The following is a 27,700-nucleotide window of genomic DNA, read 5'->3' on the forward strand; positions in this document are numbered from 1 at the left end:
CCTGTCCCAGTTTTCAGTTCCGCGTCTCGTCTCTTCTGCCGCTTGGAGCTGCGGCCCTTGTGCACTTGGAGCTGCTGTGGTCACCCTTGCATCTCTCGCACTTGTGGCCGAATTTGCACTTCCATCCCCAGCTGCATGGTACTCCTTTTTCAAAGCTCCTGCATTGCCCTGGTTCCGCTCGAGCCGTCACCGTGCTCCCACTGCCCCCACCCTGTGTTGTCAGGGGCAGGCTGCTCTGCCATCCTCTCTGTGGCCCGTAATTTATGCTCCGAAAACTCTGGTCTCTATTCCGGTCATAGCTGGAGTCGTACCTTCTGCCACTCGATCTATAATCTGTTTTGTAATCGTTCTGCCAGTACTGCCTTCTCTGCTGTCCCCCTGTGCTCCGCTCCTTGGAATCCCATTTTTCCCTTAGCACGTTAAAAATGTAGAGGTTAAAGTTTTCTTCGTCCCAGCCGATATCCGGAAAGCAGTCCATCTCCTTTCTGAACTCATGGTCATACTCCAGCCATGCATCCCCTCCAAATGCTGCGTGGACCTTCAGCACCCTCTGTTGATATGCCGCTAACGCTACCCCGCCTTCCGGGAATTTTTGTAATATGATTGTAGACATTATTGTGAAGGCCGACATCCAATTATCAAAGTTCTTTACTACTGGCCCCTTTTTTAGTAAGCTTTTTTCATCTTCTTTCATGTCTTCCAGTGCTACATTCATCCCCCTCTTCTGACAATCTAATAATGTAAATATATCGATCAATTCTTTTCTCCAGATTTTTTCCTTTACTTTGTCATTTATGTACAAGGCCATCGCCTTCATTGACCTGCCCTGTGCGTCTTTACCCATGGTTGGTCTGCCATATTTCGTCATGAGTGGCTCCTCATTTTCTACCGCTGCCCCCGGCGGAGCTGCCCCCTACGTTCGGCCCTACTGGCACACCTTGCGGCATCGATACAATTGGCGCTCCTTGGGGCACCGGGACTACTGGTGCCCCTTGTGGTGCTGGGACCGGGACTTCCCTGGGCTCATCTGGTGCCCCCTGTGGGGTAGCGACCGGGACCTCTCTGGGTTCTGCCCCTGCCCCCCTACCCCACTCCGCCTTTCCTTGCTCACCACTCCTCTCCATTTTACCCAAGCTTTTAGGTGATCCCTTTCTTTGTCCTCACTGCTTGATTCTTCTGATGAATTCCCCTGCCACTCTTCCCTGGTTTTCTTCCCCCGTCTGCTCTTCTTGTCGTTGGTTCTGGGCGACTTACCCGAAACCGTGATGCAATTTTTTAACATTTTTACTATTTTATTCCCCACATTATTATTCACAGTACCTTTCTTTTTATCTTTCTTCTTTCTCTTGGTCGGTGTCTCCGTCTGTTCCTCTGTTCTTTTCGATTCCGCTCTCCCCCTCTTCTGTCCTTGTGGTACTTCGTCTTCGCCTTCGCTGCTGCTTTGCTCTATGAACAGCAGAGGTGATGTTGCTTTCGCTCTTTCTTCGTTCTGCATTACTTCTAGCACCCATTGTGCTCCATACTCCTTCTCTGCCTTTTTTGCCCATTCTGCGAATTCTTGGGCCCTCTTCCATCTTCCTTCCGCCATCCTTCTCGTCTGAATTCTGTCGGTCGTGTTTCCGTTTGGCAACTGCAAAAGTATCCTTCTCTCCCGCTCCGGCCGCCGTAGTCTCCACTTCTAGAGTGGTAGAAAACGCGTGAGCCCGCAAGAGCAAACGTTTTTCCTTCCCCTTCTGCAGGTACCAAGAGCCTACCCGAGAGAGGTGAGCTCTTACCTGGTTTGTGCCGTCTCTCCTTTTCCCAGGCTTACTTATACCCCCCCCCCCGGCCTTTTGTTCCTTCCTGGGTGCGGCCGGGTTACCCGTGACCTCTTGCTGTTACAATTTGCACCTTACCAGCTGCCGTTTCCTGCCCTTCCTGGGCTTTTGTTTCTTGTGGCGCCATTCGGACGCCCCTCCCTACGCTTTCGCGCCGTTTTCCCCCCACCCCGCGCCTAAACCCCCAGACCCTCTATCGTCCCGCATTTCATGCGGCACAGGGCCTGGGTCATTCTAACCCTGGTTAAAAACAAAATGTTTTGGTTAAAGAAGTGTTTAAAAGTTGATATGAAAAAAAATATTTTAAAGATTTGAAAGTTGCTGGTTTGTAGCATTAAAGTAGCATAAGCAGAATGTGCGCCTCCAGTCTTGACATACAATTTGCTTTGGGAAATGCATGTGTTAAATGCCTTTCACTGTAACCCCATAACAATTTGCAACCATTATGTGTTCCAAACAACTCTATAGCTATTAAACCATGAGTGAGGCTTTTTTTTGTTTTTAGCATAGAATAACATTGTGCTTAAATAAACTATGAAATGAACCACAGGGACTCCATGTAAAACGAAGTGAGATTAAATTATTTGTCCTGGAGCACACACTTAGGTTAAGTGTTGAAACTGGGATGCAGGCCACCTAAGCACTTGACCACGTAACGTACCAACTATGGCTTTATTTTCTTACTGAGGTAATATGCATAGGAGTGAGACCGCTTTATTGCCACTGTCACGGCCCAGCTGCTGCTTTTGTGTCATTCAGCAGTGACAAAATTATACTGTCGCCTCTGCCTCCTCTCACAACGTTGTGGCATATATCCTGAACACCCGTGTCCACTCTCCACCTACACTGAGACTAGGCCATCCTATCACCCCAGCCCAGTTTCCTCGCCGAGTTGCTTGTAGATCCCTTGCTGCCAAATTGTCTGCCTCTCCCTCATTATTAGGCCCATGTTCCATTTTATTGATCCCTTTCCATCTGCTTCCCCCACCGCGTACGTCTCCTTGTTCTTCGAGCTTCTGAAGCTAGGTACGTGCTTAATAAATACCCTGATAATAATATAGCGCTTTACCAACTTCATCTGCCCTTTTTTTCTTGGTCACGTGCCCCCCTTAAAGTTGTTCAGTCCTTTGTTGTGCATAAGATGAATAAGATGCGGTGCTGCACAAATGCTTCTTCCATCCCAACAATTTATTCTATTTCCAGACCTGCATATGTGAATTCTTTTCTGTGTTCGCAAAGACTTCAGAAAACAGTGCCACCATTGAGCAGTTGCAGGGCCTCTAGCCTTTTCCATGACCACTGTAGGAGGTAAATTAACAAGAAACGTATTGAAAATGGTTAGCAAATGTTAATGCTCTGTATTCATGTTGAAATAACAGGGCGGATCCAGAAAGGGGATTTGGGTTCAAACGTTTCCCGTCGTAACATGGGCCTTGACACACTGATAACACTATATAGGATGATCCATTCTTGAATCCAATGTATGTCACATTACAGTAATATCGTAATCATATTTTTCCTAGTGTACTGAGGGAGGATGCTATATCAAGTCGTGAAAGGTTTTGTGCCATCACTCCCTGTGAGGTCACTTGGGGGCGGGGTCAAATGGCATCGCTTCCTGTGATGTGATTGGGGGGGGGGGGCGTGAAGGGTCGTGTGATTTCACTTCTGCTAACCCTGGCAATTTGATGAAATGACGTCCCTGCATTCCTACCATACATTCTGCATGAAAGGGGTTTCATTTATTATTTATTTATTTATTTATTTTTTTACGACGTAGCGAACTGGGCATAATCTGGGAAAACAATATATATCTGTAGCACTCAAAATACCCATACCTCAGGGAACATCATGCTACTATAGAAGTGTGCAGTTAGAGCAAACTTACAGTAGCCTTCGATGGCTCAAGGCATGGATTATACAGTCGGAGAGTTCCTGGGCAAAGCAGTTTTGGCCAGAAAATCTCTGCAACCACCAATCTCCAACTTCGGTTGCAAGGAAGCTTTACACCAATCATCACCACAGCCACACTCAATGCTCTCAATGGAAAAAAAAAATGTATTCTGGGAAGCCCCTGTCCCATTTCCTGCAGGGGCGCAGAGTGATGTGGGTGGGGCCGAGGCCAGGCCAAAGTCAAGTAGCACTGGATCTCTTCAACAAATCAAGTGCAGTTGGTAGGCACCTGCAGGACGAACTGAGTCGTATAAAATAAAAGCAAAGGCTATTTTGGGAACAGAAAAGTAACCACAGAATTTGTACTTAAATATTTCTGGTAGCGATTCAACCATGCAAGCCTTCTGAGCAAGTAATGCAAACTAGGCCCTTTTCTCATTTTATTTGGGACAATACTCACCCCCAACTTAAAAATGCCTGTAACCCACAAGTCATGTATAATGGTTTGGACAGTGCCTATGCATGGATGTGAAGCTTTGACTGTTTTGCACAGAGCTCTTAACTTAATCACTCAGTCCCTCTCTACCACAAGTTTCTGGAGGGAGCCAAGCAAAGACTCTGAAGCAGATTCTGGGTGAGTCCTAATCCGGGGGGCGATTTAGTCAGAATGGGATTTCGGCAAGACAAGTTTGCGGGAGCATAGCCCCCTCTTGCATCAGCCCGCTTCCTACCCTCATCCAACTTGGATCTGGTTATGGCAACTCAAAGTTGGCTACTTATGAAGGTCATAAAATCGTGGTTGGCTCTAGGTGTGGAAGTAACCGTGCTAAACTCTATTGTCTCTTGAGCATACTAGTAGGATTCATAGGTCGCAAGGTCACAGGAACTGTCGGGGTTTAGCCAGCACCCCAATTGTTGAGTAGGAAGGGAGAGTGTTCTCCTGACTATCTTGCTTTTAGTGTTTCCAAGAAAGGTTCTAACACAGGGGTTGTTGCGATACAGTTTTCGCTTTTAATTGTGCTAGTAATGGGTTGTTCTATATTCAGTTGGTATGCATTACATAAGGGGCAATTGTGTCCCCCATTGGACCAGGAGCCACAACCGAAAAGCTTAACAGACCAGCACTAAGGGCCCAACAGGAGTCACTGTCCATACAGGACGGCCACCCACCACTACGAACCAGGACCCCACAGGGGGCTAGAGACTGCATACAATAGGGGACACAATTGCCCCTTATGTAATGCATACAACCCATTACTAGCACAAATAAAAGCAAAAACTGTATTGCAACAACCACTGTGTTAGAACCTTTCTTGGAAACACTAAAAGCAAGATAGCCAGGAGAACACTCTCCCTTCCTACTTATGAAGGCCGTTTGTACTTAAGAGCTCGTGGCTAAAAAAACGCAGACAAAACCAAATCTGAATTTCGACTCTTTCAACAACGTGAGTGATGTCTGGCTGGGCTGCTCACTAATGTGGAGTAATTCAGTTACTCAAGTGCAGTTACATAAATAATATGAAGAGTAACTCACCCATAGAGGTAAAGCCTGTACAAACAAACCAAGGGGAAAACAGGGCCTGGAAGCACATGCCAAAAGAATATGAAATATATATATATATTTTTTTTTTTTTACAAAATCACAGTGACTTATACAGTCTTCATTTTGTATGTTAAAAGTGTATCTCATTTTGTATAATAAACCAATAGGCCTGAACCATAATCATTCACTGAATATCTCCATTAAACATTCAATCCCTTGTCCAGGTCTGAGACTATTCTCTGCTGTTAGCGTCTGGACACCTTCTGCATCCCCTTCAGACTCCTGTTTGCTCCTCCTTCAATCCACGCCTTAAAGCGGATATTCTTTTGAAGAAAAAAAAACATCAAATGGGAGAACTATTATTGTTGGGCGTCAGCGACGGAAATGTATAAGCAGGCTAGAATTGTATGTGTTGTATATTTCATGCACGCAAACATTCACAAACAGATATTTGCGTTTGCTTGCCCAGTTCAGGGATATTGTTGTGCTTAAATGCAGCCACCTCTGACGGAGGAAGGGGCGAGTCAGGACGTCAGCCCTGCAACCACTCGAGAATGTGAAGTGAAGGATAATTACAGGTCTCACTAAAACAGCCAAAAAAAGTGATAAATGGAAAGCTCTGAATCGGGGGATTTTCCATTTCGCCCTTTTAGGTCTGGCGAGGGAGAGATTGCGGTCTTCCAACCTACTGGAGGTACAAATTTAGAGCTAGCTGCTCAGACGGTGCACCTTGCTGAAAGCTCAATTCCAACGGCAGTCATTTTTTAAGAATAAGTGGGGCCAAATAGTCAATATATTTTTTTAATAATATTTTTAAATCATGTTTTGTTTCCCTGCTGCATTTTCATGTATTATTTAGATTATTGCTTAAGACTATCTCGGTTTATGTCATCAAACTACATAAGTAAACTCAATGGGCGAGAACATTCTGTGGTCCTTTCTTTACCTCCACAGACACGGAGCAGATAGAAAGCAAGGGACGGGTATAGACCCAAGAAGCCCCGACCCATAGCGGCCCCTGTGGGCAGTATTATGTTGGTCATGCTTGACCAGTGATTCCTGCCCAAAACGCGGTTACATGAATGGCCATTTTCCTGGGAGAGATTTGCTGAATATTGCTTTAAAGTGCTTTGGTGCGGTTGTCATTCTACCTTGTGGAGTGATTTTTCACTTTTATGCAGCTCGTGTAACATTTGTAATAGTGTGAAAATGTGTTATCTGATGCTTTTAAGTGCATTTTGTCCATACTGCTTGTTCAGTCTAGTATGGCATGTGGTTCATAGGTTGGGCTCTGGACTCTGGCACAAGTAATGCATGTCTGAACCCCGAAATATTTATTGGAACCATAAAATAAAAAAAATGCTATGTTGCCCTTCTATTCCATGCAAACAACGCGGATACATTTAAAGAGAGACTTATGTGATACAAAGAACCCTGCGCCTCCCTGAAAAATGAGCAAATTGGCTTCTGAATGCATAAAATCTGCCTTTTTGTAAAAAGGCAGGGCTACTGTCCACGTTGGGGCTAGTGTTGTAGAAAGCTGCTTGCAAGAGCGCCTCGAGTCTACTTTGTCTAGTTAATTGCTATGTTTCCCCTATATACGTTCCTTCTTTTTTAAAGATGTTTTAAAGGGCTTAAGTTTTGTTTTCATGCTGCCTGGTACAAAAACATGTTTCGCCACTTATGTGCTGCTAATGAACTGTCTACATTAGAGAAAGGTGCGTTGAATTATGCCTTTGCGTGACGGTTTCCATCATGCTTGTGTCCCACTGTACAATGCTACATTTTAACCCCACGTGGCACTGGACTGAAAAAGTGTACATGGCTAAACGCTAACAAATATTGTTGTAGTCACAAAAACAAGGCAACATTGTTCTCCTTCAATCACAAGCGAAAATAACGAAAAGGGTGAACCATGCAGAAGCTTGAAACGTCCTGAGGGAGCTAAACAGCTTGTGAGCCCAGGCCATTTCATAAAAGCCTGGCTACTTTGCAAGCTTGGGCTAGAGTTTAGTCTGCCCGACCTGCGTAGTGATATTGGTTATATCCCTTTAACTGATCAGTGATGCATGGCCAGACAGTGAAATAATAGGCAAGGGGGCATTGTGATGTGCATGAATTTTTTTACTCTAATCTCAAAACGGCTAGGTCCACATTTAGGGATTCACAACCTTCTTACTCCATGAATTTTACATCGTTTTGATCTATTTAGCATGGCATTTTGGGAGCCAGGCACCAGGACTTGGTGAACAGGCGGGCATTATCAGAGGCTTTAAATATTGGATGTACTAGATTTCCATACCTTACATTGTTAATTGACAGTGCTACGAAGCCTGGCTCCAACAGGTGCCTTCAGGAGGGTGATAGGTGGTACTGTGCAGTGGGGTGGGGTAAAAATAACAGACGTGCAGCCGTACCACCCATGTCACGTGTGTCGAGGTGAAACAGACCTGTGAATCTGACATTTGACAGGCTTTTGCGATGCATTCATATTTTTTCCATCCACGTGCTGCTTTCATATCCTACTTATTGCTTTCAAAATTGGCCAGCAGGCTGCTGCGGGGGTGCATGGCCAAACCGTGAGATATTTAAGGAGGGGTCCACTCTGATGTGACAGACGGCATTGTAATCTAGTGCCATGGTACAGTGCGGTATTGTGGAAGTACGCACCAACGATTTGTGTACAGGAGTGCTCTATAGTAGGCTTTGTGCAGTTGGTTACCAACATTTGATGTTTGAGGTTACAGTAATAAAGGCGATTAATGAGAGGCAGTATGCAATCAAGCACTAACAGGTGCCTACAGAAGCGTAGTACCACACGTGTGTACCTGCAGACAAGCTACTCTGGTGTCAGTTTCGTCCAGGTGCAAATTAGGCTATGAATCAGTGCGTCTTTACATTTAATTGGCTTTTGCACCAGCCAAGCTAGTCCACTACTGCAGCCCTCTATAGGCAGCGACAACATTGGTTCTATGGCAATGCACTACCACAAGTAGTTAAAAAGCAGCGTTGTTTAGACTGGTAGAGAGAGGCATTTCATTTATTGACAGGCTGTAGAATTTTTCTTTGTGTTACTGTTAAGAACAGATTTGCAGGGATAGAAATTAAGATTAGATCAGATCAGATCAGATCAGATGAAGCTAAAAGGTGCTCCTGGGTATCCAGCATTAACCAGTGACCTGGAGCTCCCACTGGGACCGGGGGCTACTACATAGCGTTCCACCTGTACATTATATATGATCCCTTATATTTTAAATGTTGTGCAGATGTGTCCTAATGTTTATTTCTAGATCGTCCCAAATCCACAGAGTTACATTCAGATAGGTGTGTTTGCTCCCCATGAGTTGCTCCGAGGAGCCAAATGTAGTTCCTGTTAGCTGTGGTGTCAAGCTAACCAGGCTCTTCTAGGTTAGAAGCAGGAGCTAGGTAGCTCCTAGCTCCCCTCAATTTCAAACCCTGGATTTGGAAAGCACAAGTATTTCTATATGTGTATTACTAATGCACACAATTCTATGTGTTACTGCTCACACAGCTGTCATGGTACTGGAGACTTTCTGTACATATAGTGGGTACAGTGTTGCTGGAAATGCACCAGAGGGACATGGCCTCCGTATCCTTGTCCTTTACTGCTTTTTATCGTGTGTTCTGTTGTGTTTTCCGTGCAGAAGTTCATGTACTGGTGGTGCAGCTCTCTCTCCTTTTGGTTTGGTGAACTGACCCGTGGGATTCCCTTATGGCACCCATGGGTAGGGGTACAACCCTGTGCCCCTAGTGTATGTTTTTGGGCACCCGTGTGTGACCCACAGAGCAGGGTATGGGCTGGTGGTAGCTCTGTGCTGAAATGACTGGTGCCCTGAGCATCCTCCATTTTGGGATGCCCAGGCCCCGTCATTGGAATCGGTAGATTCCTGATGGAGACAAAATGGTCCCCCATGGCCTCTTGCCTTCCATCACCTGTTACCCTGATCTTCCCGAAGTCCCGGGAAGCCCTGCCTCTGTCCCTTCCCCCCTGACTGGCTATTGGGTGGAAGTTCCATATATGGTAGTGTGGAGATGTGCCGACCAGACTGGCTGGAGCCTTCTCAACAACCGTATGTTGTGGCTACGCCTGTGGGTGGGACCTGGGTGAATGGAGTGTGTGACGAATATACATTCTATGTTGTGACTGTCTAGTGTTTGACACAATGGTTGAGGCAGCCCTGCCCGAAACCGATATGAAGGCAGCTTGGAGTGTTGAATGGCTCGGTACTTGTCCCAATACACATAACTTGTTGTGAGTGTCTGAAGAGAAGTGAATGGCTTGAATAACTTGTGTGCCTGATTGGCTGCCTGCCTGCATGAATGCCCGTAGGCATGATTGGATGCTTGAATGCGACCCAGCGGAATGAATGGGAGAGCAACAGTATATCTGGGGACCTCTCACTGCTAGGAATTGTGTTCAGAAGCTAAAGTCCACTACCACGTGTAACTGGAGTGAAGCTTAACCTTGAGCGCTGCTGGACGAGAAGAATTGCTGTTGCTCTCCTTCACAATCTGAAAGCTGCTGTGCTTCAAGAACTGACCCAGAGAGGACCTGGTAAGGCGCCCTCTTCCCGAGCCACGAGGGACCATCGTGCACAGCTGATCTTTGCCTAAGCTCCCTGGTAGACAGACCTTCGACAGGCTGCTGACCCAATACGGGGACTGCTGCGGAACTCCAAGGAGAAGCGCCTGGACTGTTGTCCACCACTGTCGCCGACCGCCGTCGCCGACCGCCGTCGCCGACCAGAGCCGCCGTGCTCCCGTTGCCTAAGAACTAAATTGATCCAAGGACGCTCTTGTCCGCATCGTCGCCGCTGTATCCTGCTGGAGAAGGCCTGACCGTCGACACGCCGAGGAGCATCCACCGGTGGGTTTCCCGCCACCTAAAGACCACAAAGACGCTGACGGCTCGACGCCCTTGCTGGGCCACAGTTCTTCAACTCTTTGCGGTCCAGAACTATCGACACCGAGGTGCCCCGTACACCTCTTCCTGGCAGTACGTTTACGCTTCCCCTGTCAACGAGCACCGCTAGGAACGACACGGCCACTTCACCCTCGTAGCTCGACCTGTTCTCCGTCGGACGTTCGACGACCCGCGACTCCTGCCTGAAAGGGAGGACACTCAAGAAGGGTTGACGATTTCCCCGACGCGGAACCCTACAACACCAAGGTACTTTGGGGTTGCCAAACTATTGGGAAGTCTAAGGGTGAACAATATATGGACTGGGCTTGTATCTTTCTTCTACAGGTTGCCCAGGTGGGGGGGCGGGATCTCCACCCAGAGCTGTGTTTAACGGTAGTTACCAGTATTCTGCCTATTGCTCAACCATCTTACTTTCCTTCCTCTCTCTACTGCTGGTTTCCTCTTTATTTTGATCTCTGTGTCATTCTGACCGTATGCACTTGAATAAGATCTAATAACGTTGGTGGTACCGCTTTAGAATTGTACATATTTACCATTGTTGATTTTCGGAGTACAAAGTGAGTTATCGTGATTGTTTATATGACCTTACATTTTAATTATATAAAGACTGTGTTCTAACCGATACAGTGTGTGGACATTCCTTCGTGGGTGCTCGGGGAATACACTGAAGAACCAGCTTGCATCACCTCCCGAGAAGCTAGGCCTTGATTGCTCGTCCATTGCTACCGTAATAGAGAATCTTGGCTGGGGTCTCTGTGCCTCCCCTCTACCATATAGAGAGCAGAAGTGCAGACCCCCCCCCCCTCCGATCTTTACAGGTACCACACACAAACATTTATAATCCTTGAACACAAAAGTCGGATACTTCTAGTACTCATTTGCCCAAGAGTCTCAGGTAATTATAGATGCCAGGGAATTTGCCACTGAGACTTCACATCTTACACCAAACCACACTGCAGTAGTTCTGTGTGCCTTCAAGCAGTATGTGCATCACTATATTTATTGAGAGGTAAACGCATGCTGGTTATTACAAACATAACTACTCTCAGAATTGCTGTTTATTTACATGCCATGAAATCTACAAAGACAATTTTTTGGCTTCCATATGGTATTACACATGATGGATATTAACTCCATCCTCACCCAAGCAGAAAACAAGCTCATTTCAGATACAGAAACATTTGTGGGCAAGTAAATTGCAAACTCCAAAAGTTGCCTTCAGTGTCCAGCTGATGGATACTTGGATAGTTGCCAGTTGGCAGGGCAGTGGGTGAACGGCCTTAACATTTCAAAGGCTGCAGGAGAAGATTTCGACTCTTGCAGTTGAGCTGTGTCTCTGGGACTACAGGTGACAAAATAAATCCTGTGCTTCCTTTTATCCTGCATCCTCTTCTTGGGAAAGCGAGGGTGATAAGTCATAGGTCCTCATTACAGGATGGCCAGTGCAGAATTAACATTTGTTTTGTTTTTGTTTTGTTTATTATTTGATAATGCGCACCAAACCCGAGGGTAGCCGGGCGCAGCAGGTACAAGGTTACTTAAGATAAGGTTACATATATAGGATACAAATCAAACCAATACAATACATACAAGTCAGTACAAGCAGTTGGAGTGAAGAGCTACCATATTACAGTATTACAATAATGTACAAGGTAAGAAGGGAGAAAGCAGCATCAGCATTGTCTTAGACTAAGGTACAAGGGTATCATAGCTGTAGGGTGCCACGTGAGTTAATTGTCGTTGGACCAGAGCCAATTTTTTACCTTCTATCTGAAGTTAGAGTAAGGTAGGCTAGCTCTCAGTGCAGTGGGCAGTGCGTTCCAGGCCTGGGCAGCTCTGACAGGGAAGCTTGCTCCACCCGCTTTAGATCGTCTAAATCTAGGCGTTTCGAGCAAGAAGTGGTTGGTGGCCCTAGTGTGGTGGCTAAAGGTTTTTCTGGTCAGTCTAGCCGAAATATAGGGGGGTGCTGCGTGGTTGACCCCTTTGTGGGTGAGCGAGTGTCTTGAGCAGGATTCTGTCACTGATTAAGCCAGTGGTGGTCTTTTCTGATGTTGGAAATGTGTGCTCTACGGGGTATGTCAATGGCTGCTCTGAGAGCGTTATTTTGAAGGATTTGCATTTTATTTATAATGGATTTGTTGGCATCTGCATAGAGGGCGTTGCAATAGTCCAGCTTGGACATTACTAATGCGTTGGCTAGCAAGATGCAGTTGGTTTTAGAGAGGTAAGGTCTACAGATCCTGATTAATTTACAGGTGTACGCTGTGGAGGATGCCAGGGTCTTAACTTGTTTATTTAGGGATAGGGTAGAATCGAGGTAGAAGCCTAGAGTTTTTACCTCAGTAGCCACCTTAATTGTGTTACCATCTATGTTGAAATTGCGATAGTTGGGACTCAGTTTTTTTAAGTTGGAGTCGGAGCCCAGGATCAATAACTCAGTTTTGTCATCATTTAGGCAGAGGCCGTGGGAGGCCATCCATGCCTGAATGAGGAGGTAAATTTTGTTTACTAAAGCTGTGTCTTCGACAAAGTTGCCTGATCGTGGTATGAGGATCTGCGTATCGTCCACATAATTAGTGTAAGTTACCCCTAATCTGTCAAGTTTGTGGAAGAGAGGCTTAGTAAAGATATTATACATTGTCGGGGAGACACATGAGCCTTGTGGGACACCACAAGTGATCTGGATTGGGTCCGCTGCCACTACAGGGGAGAATACTCTCATCGTCCGGTTAGCTAGGAAGGATTGTACCCATGCTATAGCTTCATTTGAGAAGTGGGCGGCCGATGCTAGGTGGTTGCATAATTGTCATGATCTCTGCTTCCAAAAGGTCAGGGTTTCCCCAACTGCCTTGGAAGCAGATCCATAACCCAGGTTCCGAGTGCCAACCAGTCCCAATTGGGACCTTTTGGACCCAGTCCTGGCGCCAGTGGCACCAGGCTCATAAATATGCCCAGTCCCAGCGCTGGAAGCGCCGGGCTCATAATGCTTGGGTGGACTTACCTGCAGCAGACCATGCTGCTTACTTGCCTGCCAGTTGCGTCTCTGATCCTCTTCTGTTTGGAACTACTTTTCCTGTTGGGTGGGGCAGGAGCCACTCCCTAGATTCAGAACACTGGAACTCTTCTGGAAAGCAGGTACTCTTTTCTTACCTAGGCGTGGCTGTGGAAGGAGACACCTAAGCAGTACAGGAGGCTATTTAAACCACACCCGATGGATGAATCTTGCTTTGCGTTATTCTGCATTCTCAGCAGCAGAACGCTCATCGTGTCTTCTGCATCTGATCCTGGGCCTAAGGAAAAAGGCTTACCATTCTGAATCCAGTCTTCAGCAACACCTATAAAGACAAGAAAGAACAGGTTAGCATTACGGTCTCCAGTGACAGCTCTTCACTTACCTGGTCCATCGGCTGTCACCAACGCCTCGCGCTGCACTCCGGCATCTGAAAGACAAAGGCTTACCTACTCTTCGTGCGCTCCGGAGGTCTTCACACTGCATTCCGGCATCTGAAAGACAAAAGCTTACCAACTCTTCGCACGCTCCGGAGGCCTTCGGCGCTGCATCCCGCATCTGAAAGTCAAAACAAGGTGCGTTTAAAGACATTGGGGAACTTTAATACTCACGTGCCATTACTCCTTTCCACATCTAACCCAGTGGGTATTCCGGCACCCTGCAGCCGCCCCGAACTTGTACCTGCAAAATAAAAAGACAGTTAGAGCGCATCGTGAAGCAGGCAACAAGCGCTTACTTACGTGCTTCCAGGCGCTTCTATTCATCACACGGGCTCCATCTTCAACTCACTTCAGCCCGCCATCCGCCATCGCCGGAACCATGCAAAACAAGAGACATCATTACTAAAGACTTTAAAGACATTAGAATTACTCGAAACTTACCGTTCGTGCAGTAAACGACGGACAGCAGTCCTCTGAAGTCAAGAGGCCTGCTCCCTTTATCCAGTGAAGAAACTGGTTACAGCACCCTGCCTCGAGGCAGATGGAGAGCACGGCGTTCACTTACCTAAGGTGAGAGCGTTAACCTTTGGGGTTCTACAGGAGAAGAGAAAGGGAAGAAGAGAGAGACATTCAATAACCCAGTTCATTAATCCCACATTTTCTATCTGCAGACATCTTACCCTTCGAGCCAGACATACAGTGCACTGAGGTCCAGCCCAAAGAGCCAGCCGTGTGTTACACATCACCTTTGAAGATACGGTATACGCCCAGTCAAGACCGGCGCCTCTACGGGAATCAGGTGAGCGTTACAATAATACTGCATGATCCACCAGGTCAAAGGCCGCTGATAGGTCAAGGAGGAGGAGCATAGCTGTACTACCTTTATCCTTCAACTCGTCGATTTGTGTCTTGAGGTCGATAAGGGCCGTTTCAGTACTGTGCAGAGGTCTGAAGCCAGATTGCTGTGAGCCTAATAGTTGGTGTGTCAACAAATAATTTTGGATTTGGAGGTAGGCTACTCTGTCTATAATTTTAAGGAGAAATGGGACTGTGGGACTGTAGTAATGGGCCTGTAGTTAGTGGGGATTGCTGGGTCAAGTGTCTGTTTTTTGAGTAAGGGCAGTACCCAGGATTCTTTAAGGTTAGTAGGTGCCGTATTCGTATTGAAGGAGGCGTTGATAAGTTTCAAGATAAAAAGGTGCTAGATCTCTGGCTGCATTCTTGAGGATTTGCGCAGGGCAGCTGTCGCCTTGGCAGTTGGACAGTTTAAGGGAGAGAAGGACCTTTTCAGTTTCTAATATAATGCCGGGATTAACGTATACCGGCACGTTTCCGGACCAGCCAACTACAAGTTTGCCGGTGGGGTGGAGGAATTAACTCCATCTAAAAGCTGGAGGGCATTTTGCCACCTTACTGGCAAAAATAGCCTGTATTACAGGCACCGGTAATACCAGCAAACTCCCCCATGGAGCCCTATGGGACTCCATGGAATGGGGAGTTACAATGCCACCTGGCACTCATAATCTGGTGGCCATTCCACTGGACCGAGTGCCGGTAATGGTAATAGTTTTCCGGTATCCTAGTGGATTTACCACCAGGATACTGGCAAACTTACAATGAGCCCCATTGTCTAGTACCCCCAATCTGGAAAGTGGGGAGGGGATAAGTCTCACCCATCCTCTCAGATTACTGCACCCCCTCCCTTAATGTAATTTATTTAATACGCACACAGCAAAAAGCTTTGCATATACAACATAAATTACATACAAACAAGATTACAATGCCCTTGGTCCCAATTGATTAAAATCAAGTGTAAAAATCCATAAGCAAAATCAAAATTGTTAATTAAAATCATCCACAATAAAAATTCATGAATATAACATGTCATTAAAATAGCATAAAACCCACGAATACAAAATTGCTTTATACGCGGATGACGTGTTGATAACTGCGTCAAGCCTGCCATCGTCTTTGGGAGCCCTATAGGAGGAGGTCAAAGAGTTTGGGGCCCTATCAGGGTTCAAAGTAAATCTGGACAAATCCTCGACCCTAGCTATCCATCTCACTAAGCAGGAAAGAGCTAGCCTCGGACCCCTAATGCCGATCCCATGGGCGAAAGGAGCTATTGAATACCTGGGGGTACACATCTCTAAAGACCCATCGCGCTTGTAATCAAGCAACTTCCCGCAGTTGGTCAAGGAATTTCAAAATGACCTTAAAAAGGTGGAAGACCCAAGAAATCTCCTGGTTTGGGCGGATCACAGCCATAAAAATTAATATAATACCCAGGTGGCTGTACTACTGCACAGCATTACCAATCCGAATCCCGGGTCCCGTCCTGGTAGAATTATTATGCGGGGGAAAGCGCAAGGCGGGCTGGGAGTTCCCGACATCACCAGATACGCCCTAGCGGCGCAGCTGTCGCACGCATATTCCTGGGTGCAAGAGTCAGATATCCCAAAGTGGATCCAGCTAGAGGAGGCCTGGTGCCCGGTCACACCCTCAGATCTCCCACACTTGCCAAACATAAAACGACACGCAAATTGGGGTCCCCTCTAAGCAACAAACACAATCGTCTGCAATTGGAAGGCAGCAGCCCGGAAGTGGGGTGTTTGGGGCTCCCTCGGTCCCCTGACCCCCATCTGGAATAACCCCGAATTTTCACCGGGTAATCCTCCACTCAGCTTCCAGTCTTGGAGGGATGGAGGACTGCTGAAAACGAGCGACTTCCTAGAAGAGGGAATCCCTGTAACGTTCGAGAGATGCAAGACAAAATCTGGAGTGGGGGAGCGGGAAAGATTCCACTATGCTCAAAATCGACACTGGCTGTCCAAGAGTGTAGTTTGGGAAAAATGCTCCAGAGAATTAACAGCGCTGGAACTCTCTCTGACACACCAACTAAAAGAGGAAGAACCTCTGCTCTTTATCGATTGTTGGATAGATCAGATCCCTCCAAAAAAGAAAGATATATGCAGGAATGGGAGAAAGACCTCGGACGGGAAATAGAGGTCGAGGAATGGGGGAAAATGTGGTCTAGACTGCATAAGAGTTCACAGTACATCACAAATAGGGAAGGGGGCTATAAACTCTGCTATAGGTATTATGTTACCCCAGCTCAGCTAAACAAGGTCAACCCGGATATCCCGGCAACCTGTTGGCGTGGATGCCCTGTCCCCGGCTCATTATTCCACATGGTCTGGAGTAATAAACCACAAAAAGGATATCACCGGTCTATCCATCCCCTGGGACCCCGGGATAATAAATTCTGGTTGAAACAGGAGGAGGAGCAGTCCCGATCTCTGGCCAGATCCCTCGCCTATGCACGCACCTGCTTCTAGCAGCAAAAATTGCAATGGCACGGTTATGGAAAAACAAAGATGGTCCCTCAGTTGCATTATGGTGGTCCAAGTGTTGGGACATAGCCGTCGCTGAAAAGGTCACAGCAATTTGAGCAGGTTCGCTGAACAGAGCCTTAACCGTGTGGGACCCATTTATGGACTATGCTGCTAAATTTCTAGCTCTCACTAAAAGGCCACCACTAACCAGATGGCTCCAAGGCAGCCCGCTTTATTAGAATAAAGACTCAAGCCGTGATAGCTCAGAGAGCGGAAGCCCACTCGGTCGCTGTGATATTATAGTGTCATGGACAATTAGAGTCAGATCACTAATCATCGGATCCCCTACCCGCTGGCTCGAACTGCATTGTCGTATTGGCATGGTTATCAATTTCTGCAGTGTTGCTAATGTTGTATTTTTCTGTAAAGCCCAATAAAATGTTGTTATGAAGAAAAAATAAATTGCATAAAACCATATGTTGGGTCTTAAAAAATTATTGACAGCATCATATTACAATTTTCATTATTTCAACACACTTCCAATAGAATCTAACAGGATGGTATATAAAGTTGGCATCACAACCATGTTAAGACTTTGCCAATATATGTGATAAATCATCCAATTCAATGCTATTGTTGTAACCTTTTAAATGATTATTTCGTAGTCCTTTAAGACTATCACAAGCAAGTAACAAATGTTCAACAGTTTCAATTTCGTCCACACCACAAAGCCTGCAATTTCGTTCATTTCAAGGGATACCTATGCGAGCACCCTGGGTCACAGATGCAATAATTATATTAAATGTTATACATGCGTATTGTCTTGCTATAGCGCTACTTGGAAATGCTACAATATAAGAGGGTTTAATACATCTACTTCATATATATTCACAGAAAATAGTGTTATTGTATCCGATAATAGGTTAATCAAGCATTGCTCTTTACTATGCTGTTTGAGGCCAGTCTTTTTGATATAGACTATGCCATTCTACCGAATACCACATCATCCATCTTGCCATTTCATACAAGTGCAAATCATATTTCCCAGGGTGCCAATAGTGTGAGAGTTATCCAAAAGACAAAATGTGTAGACAAATGCACCTATTCTGCTATTAGATTCTAGCTTTAACAGTTTATCACAAAACAGGATAGTCTTTATAATTACATCAAAAATAATTCCGGCAAGATCAAATTCCAGATATATATACTCCACGGGGAGTGAAGCAGGCAAGCCAAATATCTTGAGAAAAAACACCTGCTTCATACCTTCTAAGCAGTATTACATATCTTCGTCCCCAAATTTCAATACCGTAATACAAGATTGATCACACTTTTGTATGATACAACAAAATTGTTTCATAGGACATGCCACATTGTCTGCCTACAAATTGTCTATTCATATTTACTGCATTATTACATTTTCGCTTGGTCACTGACCAACGTATATCCCATTTCAGGTTGTGCTGCATGTGGATGCCTAAATATTTGTAACTCTCCACATTCTCTAATCTTGCACCATTAAGGATACAAATGGGTTTATGGCTCTTGCGAGAAGATGGAGTAAAGACCATTGTCTTGCTTTTTTCTATATTAAATCGTGAGCCCATTTATTCCTGCATATTTACCCAATGAGTCTACCAGGCTTTGCAATGCTCTGGGTGTATGGTCTATCAGCACCAAGTCGTCGGCATAAGCCAACCAACTGGTAGAGAATCGACCCATCTTCACTGGACATAAGATGGAGTCAGTAAACACAAGACCTAGGTGAGTAAACACAAGACCTAGAGACAGAGATTCACCTGTCAGAATAGAGAAGCATCAAGAGCTTCAATAGTCCCTGTGGGATATTCCATTTGGTGAGTTTGTTCCATAGGCGGTCCCTAAGGTCCGGGTCAAATGCAGCTGAGAAGTCGATAAAGGTTGCATAGACCGAAGAATTCCTGCGTTCCCATGCATAATCAATGGCTGTTACCAAAATGTTATGTGCAGTATTGGAATGTTTTATAAAGCGCATCTGATGGGAGTATCTTCTTGGTACATATCTAATCATTCAGTTAATTCAAAAGGACCTTAGCTAATATCTTAGATGGAACATCAAGCATGGCAAGCATGCAGTAATTAGTTGCGAGGTTCTATGGGCCTTTTTGTGAACAGGTAAAATTGGACTCTCTCTCTCCAAGAGGATGGCATGTGTCCAGTTATTCCAATATACGAAAAAAGTAGATATAAACACCCAGCCCATAATTCAGGATCCTTTTTTACTAATGCATTGCAGATACCATGAAAATCTCAGGAAGGAAATATATTAACTTAAAGTAGAAGGAGTTTTGGTACGGATAAGATTTATAGGTTACTCCCATCAAATTCCCAATAGTGTTGTACTCTACTGGATGATCTATTCACAAACACCCATGAACTGAATGGAGTCCTTGAAGTCACGGTTGGTCAGTTATTTTGTATCAATTTTTAAAACTGTGGGATATATTGACCCACTCAACAGTATTTCTCCACATCACCAAGCTGCATTTGCGCAGATACAGCAAAATGGCTGCACTGGCTCTTGTGTTTTGCAACAACAAAAAGATGGCTGCACTGTCCTGCCAAGCACACACCAGGCAGGAGGGAACCAGGGTGCACACTGAAGGAGCGTGCCAGTGTGTTCTGACACATACAAATGGAATAAAGTGAAAAGGCAGCACTGCTTTGCTGAAACCCCAAAATCCCCATTGAAAAGGAAACTTTTTCACCTTTAAAAAATGCTGCTTTGATGCTAATTCTATCTGTTCTTTCTTAAACCACTTGGATCAATAAGTCCCTCCCATGCCCAGTATAGCTCATTGTGCCTCAGCAAAACCAGGCACGATATTCTGAATGACAGGCTCCGTTAAACCAAATCTGAAAAAAAAAAAAAGGACCAAGAAACTCTGCCGTGCACGGGAAACGCTTTATTTTGTGCTTACAAGTGTCAAGGAATGAACCCTGCAAAAGAAATCATAGCTCTGTACACATGTCAATTCCAGGAGACCTTTGCCTTGTACTGACGGTTGTGTACAAAAAAACAACTATGGCTGCAGGACAATATTGGGAAGTCAGATGGCAAAACCAAATTTGAAAAGGAAATGCTAGCAGTTTTCACCACATGTATAAAATGAGCTTTGCAAACCAAAGAAAAATAAAAGCCTGTTTTAAAGGAAAAGTAATATGTTAAATGAAAGCTGGTCTGTGCCTAGCAATGAGAACCGGTTGGCTGCTGGGAAACACATATGGGCTATTTTTATTCCACAGGCTTGTTTTTAGATTCAGGACCAAAGAAAAGAAAGGTTTTAAACTGACTTGGCTAGATTTTGCAAGCTTCCAAAAACAAGTTATTCTAGTTGGAAGAACTAAGGCTTCCCCCAAAGAAGTGAGCCACCATCAACTTCCAGGACAAAAAAGTGATAATTGCTAGGTTGGAAAACTGTGACTGACCAGGACATAATAATCAGACTTCAGTCTGGGCAGGGGCCTCTTTCAATAGAAATTCTGGGACAAAGTGTGAAGTGGATAAGGGGCAACAAACCTTCAATCAAGCTGGAAAAACCCATCTTCCCTTTGGAGGAAGTGACAGTTGTATACTTGCATCCTTTATGATAAACCACACGTGTATAAAGTTATGAAATTTTAGGCCGAATCTTTCATACTCAAATTACCAAAATGTATCAGAGGGGTGAAACAATGTCTCACAGAGTTCAAGGTTGGAGTGGAATGGTCTGCATAAAATATGTAACCTGCTCATGCCATTGGGTAATATGCCACAACTGTACAAATGTGTCAATTCTGTCATGACTGATTTTTGGCAAAAAGGTCTGTGGGAAGTCGTTTCACCTCATAAAAGTACAACCCCTAAACTGAGTCACATCCTAGGTGAGGCAGCCAATATTAATTGCCCAATCCAGTTGGTAGACGCGTGTTTAGCAGGTCCTGCCCAGCCATATACTTCAATGATGTCACTATGCATTATAAATAAGAGTCCCTGGCAAGACTCTAGAGACACACACTCTTCCTGAAGTTCATGCGCTGCGTTCCTGTTCCATTCATCATTCAGATTCCAGACCCCATCTACAAGGCCAAAGCATTGCTGACCCTACTCCAGGGCCCACTGCAAAACCCAAGCAGTGCTGATCCTATTCCCAGCAAGGCCTTAAATCTAAAAACCCACTAATCTCCCATTAAAAATGGGAAAGCTGTGGTACCTTTTGCATCCTGAACCAGCCTGGCTTGCTGCCCACTAACTGCATGCCCGCTGCCATCTAGCTGACCTTTAGTATCCAGTGTTTTCCAGGCGCGCTGCCGTGTTGTGACCAGAACCACTGACGGTCCACAATCCCAAACTAAAAGTGGACTGTAAGTATAATCCCTACCCCACAGAAATCCGAAGTCTACTTGTCTTGAATTTGGCCTCATCCCACTCTCTAAGTCATACTATCCTTATCCTGATAACTTGTTAAAACTGTCAGAATTATCCGTGCAACCCTGCCCTTGATTTCTAGTGCTAGCGCCATCTCAATTTTGTCTTGTTTAATCCTATGTCATTAGTCCTATTTCGAGTGATCGGACTGGTTTCCGCCAAGGTTGGGCGCTGGGGTTGACCTCGCGAATCAACCTGAGATCTTGCTGTGTCCATCTTTGGTGGTCTAGCCTGAATACTCTAGTGTAGAGTAAAACTCTTCTTGTCACAACTGATTTCCTTTCCTATTTCACGGTTTAATTTTACTCAAAGCGCACCTTTTTATATCTTGCAAAACTCATCCAATTTACCAGCTAGATACCTACTTTCACTTCCATATTATCCCTGTGATATACCTCTATCCCCCAGCCCAAAAACTCCAAATCAGTGTATTTCACCTGTTTTTCGGAAAAACCGTTTGGGTAATTTAAGGCGGGAATTGAAAAATGCAACTTTTACACGTGTCATTTTGCTGCAATCTGTTTTAAACTTTCCACTCATTTTCGAACTGTATGCTCTTGGTATTCCATTCCTTGTGATTATTAATGCATTTGCTGCTTTAGTGAGGAATTATATTTACTTCAAGGTTTTTAAAAACACACATTTATTATTTATTTGTCCATTTCCAAGCGTCATTTCATAACATTGCAAGGCGCTTAAAATCCCGTTTTTCTCTCTCATTTGCGGAGGGAAGGTCAGATTTGCATTCTGTGCCCTGTTTCTTATTCCTGTTTACCTGCTGTTTTTGTTTATCCACTCAGAATTGATTGTTTGTGAGTTGAGGGAACATTGCAGGGGGAATTCTAATTTGGGTGCTATCTTTCCTAAATCAAAAAGTGCTCCTATTCCGCTGTGCTGTGTATATGTTCCACTAGAAGGTTAAATCCAGTGCATTGCTCACATTCTCATTGTAATTATCACCTCATTGGTGATTGCTGCCCCATATTAAAAAGTGGATGATTTTCTTTTGAATTTTAAAATAAATAAATATTGCATTTTACCAACGAGCCTGGTTTATGGTCCCTTGTGAACCGGGCTATTTGAAAAGGGTGTGTGATATGAGTGGTGTACCATCTCAAAATTGAATCGGCATCAAATAAGGAGAAAAGCATCTCAATTGTGCGCTACATACTGGGCCGAGACCAAGGTGTGTGTTGCTTGATTGAAATCCTTAACAAAAGAAGCGTTGGCAAAGCAAAGTTGTGTAGCTTGGCCCTGTTGGTTTTGCCGAGGCTCGTTTGAACCAGTCTGCATGAGAGATAAAAACACCCTATGCTAATCAGTCTTGGACTCAAACATCACGAGGAAGTCTATTCAGAAATGCAATGTGGCTTTTTCGCAATGCAGAATGCTTCAAATCCCACATTAAATAAATACAGGGCTGCAAGCAACACCAGGCATGCTTCCGCTTCATTGACAAGCCCAGAGTCAACTTAGAGCTACTCAAGAAGAAAACCAAAACATGCAGCTCTCTGTTCATCCCACCCTACAGGGGACTCATTTGCATATGGCTCGTGCCCTTCTGTAATAAGAGAAAAGCTTTATTACTGCCGTGAGGTGTGCAAAGGAATTTCAACTGGTTATAATGTATTCAAAGCTTTCCAGCAATGGCTTTTTGGTGATTATGAACGCCAATCGCACTTAGCTAATTGCACAATCTTAACGACAAAAGTGGATATACTTAAATAACAATATCGTAATATCAATATCTTCTACCTTTGGATGCTGCTTTGTCAGGCATGTCTTACATGACAAAGTGGGTGTACACATCCCCTCCACCCCCGGTGGCAAACAATGGGCGTCCAGCATCATCTTTTGCATGAAAGATCTGCATCTTGGTTGTGTGGGCTGAGTGTCCACTTCAGAGATGTGTGCACAACATAGGGTCACGGGTTCCATAAAAAACAAGGTAACCTCAGCCTCACAGGTTGGATACAATGTTATTGATGAAATACAGGTATTAATTATTTCAGCACTTTGGAGTGCGGGTTACACAAATGGGCAAACAAAAAAAAATATTTGGGGGGGGGGTTGGGAGGGTGATGCTTGCAGGGGAAAAAAATAAAAAAAAAAAACGCATGGCGCCCGGCAGAACTGAAAAAAGAATCCGCGATGCTGCCAATAGCATTGTCAGTTGCCATGGCAACCCAATATCCTAGTATTCAGTTCACGTTCCTTTCTCTTTCCTCTCGGTGGCGTTGTTTTGCCACATTATGTACCAAACGCAAAAAAGGAGGCTGAACTTGGTTTCTTTTAAGTACAAGCGCAAGGCGTTGTTTGCCTACATCAAACGATAAACATGCACGTTACTGATTTATATCCACAGATCCCCAAAGTGGCATTATGGACCATGCATTTATTTTTATATTGTATGACTGTGTGATTTAGTACGGCATAAATAGACATGGGTTTGCCTATCGGTACTAAATGCTTAAAGAACTCCAGGACACACAATATATTATTAGTAGTTTGTGAATAAGTGAATAGAATGATATTTTATTTGCAAGTTGGTCAGTGGAAGTGTTCTTCAATTTTTTAACTGCCGTTTTAAATAAAAGGCCTGTATTGCTTGTAATGACGGGTATGTATGTGGGAAAGACACAGTTAATTGACTGCAATTAATTCACAAGAGTGATGTTTGGGTAACAGCCGCATTATGAGTTGCAGTCATTACCACTGATAAATGTACACCTCGACTGATAAAGGGGGGGGGGGGGCAGAAAAGTAGTGAATAACAGAATGCAAGCACCGTAAATGGATGGGATAAACCACACCCCCCGGAGTGACTGCTCACCTGATGACAGGGCCCAGCTGCAGGAGGTGCATGAGCAGCACGAACGGTCGGTCGCGCCCCAGGTCCCGGTGGATGAACGTGAGCGTCAGCTGGACCAGGGCCGACGGCACCAGCATGAAGAGCAGAGTCAGGCCCATCCAGAAGGAGTCCTCGGAGCGGCAGTACTCGGCCGAGAGCACGCAGGCCGTCACGCACTCGCCGCAGAAGAGCACGGTGGCGATGACGATGCTGAAGGGGGGCCGGGCGCTGGAGCTAGGCTCCAGGCACACACCATTGCCCACCGCAGGGGGCGGCTCCGCTGCCTTCCCGGCGGGGCTGGGGCTCACGCCGTCCATCCTCGGCCCCAGGGCCCCCTCCAGGGCCGTGTACTATGTTGCTCAGCGAGGCCCTGGGGAGAATGGGTTAAAACGTTCACCTCCTGGGGTCACCCAAAAATAGACACCGGTATCTGGCCTCCGCCCAGGCAAGTCCTCCGAAACAAACAGGCAGGCACGCCCCCGTCAAGACAGAACTTCTCTGCACATCTTCACTCCTTCACTTACTAAAATGCCATTCCTGGAGCTTGGTGGCGCTCGCAAACTCCACCGATTCAAATTGCCTTGTTTGAAAAAAAAATACAAAAATATAGCACTCGAACGTGTAAAGAAACGCCCCGCAGGCTAGTCTTCCCCTTCCCAGGCACCCCAGTGGGGGTGAAAGGTAATCATTGTTCCGCTTCCAGGCAGGTGGGTCTGCTCAATATCAGCCAAGAGTTATTTAAAAATGAAATTACAACTCGGTCCTGCAGTCTGTGTTGGCAGCTGTGAGGCGATGAAGTGTGTATTCTCCGCCTGAGCGCGGTCCCCAATGCTGCTGAGGCGGGCGGGCGGCCCGAGGAAGAAGTCACGAGGGAGCAAGAACACGAGAGAGACGAGTAAATAGCCGGACTGCTCCACCAGGCAGCCGCAAGCCGCTCGCACGGGCAGCACGCATTCCTGAAGACCGCCTGCCTGCCTGCACCGTGCCTCCTCCTCCTCCTCCGCTGCTGCTGCTGCCACGCCGAGGGGGAAGCAGTCCCACTCTAGCCAGCAGACACTGCCCGCTCCCCCGAGCACAGGCAGCCCTGGGCGTGGGCTCCGGCGGGTCTGCGTCGGTCGCAGGGCGTGTGGGCTGAGCCTAGCCGGGCGCAGAAAGTTTTCCGCGCGGCTGGGTGAAGAGTACACGCCGCAGGCTGCACGCCCTGCCACTGCCACGACACAGCGGGAGTGCAGAGGGCTCCGAATGATTCCTATGATCCCCTGCTGTGTTTCTGAACCCCAGGGGTGCCCAATGCTAGCGCTGGCCAGACCAACCCCAAGCTCCTCACTCACCCTATGTGACTGATGATATGTTTGGAGCAGGTGTGTCTGTCTAGACTGTGCCAACTTTCAGGGTCCTAGCGTCCGCAGGGTTCGCTGTCTGAAAGATGCTTTGATTCGACGTTAACGGTCACATCGGGGAACTTTTGGGGTTGTCTTAATGTAACCCTGTTATACAAATGAATGCGCCGAAACTGTGCTGGCCATATACTTTAGCCCATACTGTACGGTCTTCTTTACTGCATTTGGCCAATTCATGTCTGGAATTTCATCAGAAAAATATCTTCTTCGTCTGTGATGCTTTTTGTATCTGTTCTGCATATTATGAATACACTACTCTAGATGTCTCGTGTCGCAAAGGCCTGTCCAGATAGTGGCGTATTGCGCACATCGCAGGGCAGGGGCAATATGTGGTGTGTGGGGGAAATGAAGAGGGCAAGTGGGGATGGGTGGGTGAAGCTGGAGTTGGTAGAAAAGAACAACGTGTAGCATACATGCCAACATTCTGTGACCAAAAAGCTGTAGGAATCTTAAAGTTTCAAAAATAATTATTAGCATAACGATAACATCACAGGAATTGATGTCACATCAATTTGACCCAATGAAAAAAATGACAGGGCATGATATCACAGGAAATTATGTAATGTGAACTTTCACCGTATGATGTCTCAGGAACTGACCTCAAATGGCATATGGCCTTAAAGAGATCACAGGAAAGTTCAACATAATGGTTGAGTACTGCCCTTGCGTAGAGTGGAAAACAGTGAAAGGCATCTGTGAGGTGCATACATTACAAAGGAGACAAAGAAATGGAGCTGGGGTTAATAGCTGCCGATTATCACGAGACGGGCAGCCAGTAGGGAGCTGAAACAAGAAATACCAACTGAAAACCTATAAATCCTTCTATGTTAGCAAATGCCTGCTGTGAAAGAACCGGTATGATAACACTTCTGTATATCCCAAGGGAAGTGTAGGTCGCAAGGGCTCCCACAAATGCAGCTTGTCAGGCAAGCCCCAGAAAAAAGGAATATAGAGAGAAATATATTGCTGTGTTATAACTGCGGACTCGAATCATGGCCAGTTGCTGGATGTCTCCCTGAGGTTTATGACCCCTTTCAAATGACAAGGTTGAAAGGTCCTGATGCCGTCCCTGTTCTTGACACATCAAATATTTAAAATAGTAGCAAGTGTACCTGCCTCAGAGAACATACGTTTGCAGCTGTGTGTAATCAACACAGACGCTGGGAAGTTCACTATTCTGCAATGAGAGACAGAGCACCGGGGAGCACTGAACAAATACAGTAAATTATCCCACATCCAAAGAGAAAAAAGAAACAAAGAGAAAAGAAAAAAAGCAGTTATTAGTATAAGTGATAAATGTCGTCCTCATCTTTTGGCTCATGTATAAGGAAATGAATAATATCTACCTCATTAAGAGGTAATTCATTCACAGAGATTGAATTGACGGTGATGAGTCAAACATTCATCTTGAAAAACAGTAAACACCTGTTAACTATGACGTAACATGGCTATTTGACATCATAACATCTTAAAGATGAGTGTGAACGAAAACATAATGGATGCTATAGTGAGTCTCTAAATATCATCAGCTGTACTAGTAACCTAATTGGATATGTTGTGATCAAAAATGCCTGTGTAGCATGTGTCAGCACCTTTACTCCACCAGTGGTGATCCCAACACTCCCAGTGTCAAAATGGTATATTTGTAAGTTGCATGCCCAAACATACCTCTTAAAACTAGGTGGCAAAAAAAACATTGGAAAAAAAAGTTATGTCTGATATGTGCCAAGAACCTACGTGTGGAAAAACAGTGTTATATCTCACATAACTAAAAGGTGGGCCTAATTCACAGAAGAAAACGTTCTGTGAATTAGGCCCTGTGTCTCTAATAAGCACTCTGAGAAGAAAATCCACCACTTGTATAAATAACAAAGATCCACCCGTGCTACGTTTCCTCAAAGTTTGCAGTTCCATTTAGGGGGCCCTGTTTTATGACATCAAAAATGAGTGACGTCAGGGGCTCAAAACCTGTCACCATACTACGGGGCAGATGCCACAGCTTAGGTAGGGCGCACGTAT

The 27,700-nt window shown here is 45.5% G+C and overlaps 1 protein-coding gene across 1 annotated transcript in view; it reads right to left on the reverse strand.

Moving 5' to 3' along the window:
- Positions 1 to 25,638, reverse strand: part of XKRX (XK related X-linked) — a 174,427-nt gene extending 148,789 nt beyond the window's left edge. Inside the window, exon 1 of the mRNA XM_069613006.1 lies at positions 24,264 to 25,638. Within this exon, the coding sequence (XP_069469107.1) occupies positions 24,264 to 24,598 (335 nt within the window). The 5' untranslated portion in view covers positions 24,599 to 25,638. The remainder of the gene's footprint in view (positions 1 to 24,263) is intronic.
- Positions 25,639 to 27,700: the final 2,062 nt, after the last annotated feature.

This window comes from Ambystoma mexicanum, chromosome 5p, assembly GCF_040938575.1.
Source record: "Ambystoma mexicanum isolate Mex_15411 chromosome 5p, UKY_AmexF1_1, whole genome shotgun sequence".
NCBI classification, from domain to species: Eukaryota; Metazoa; Chordata; class Amphibia; order Caudata; family Ambystomatidae; genus Ambystoma; species Ambystoma mexicanum.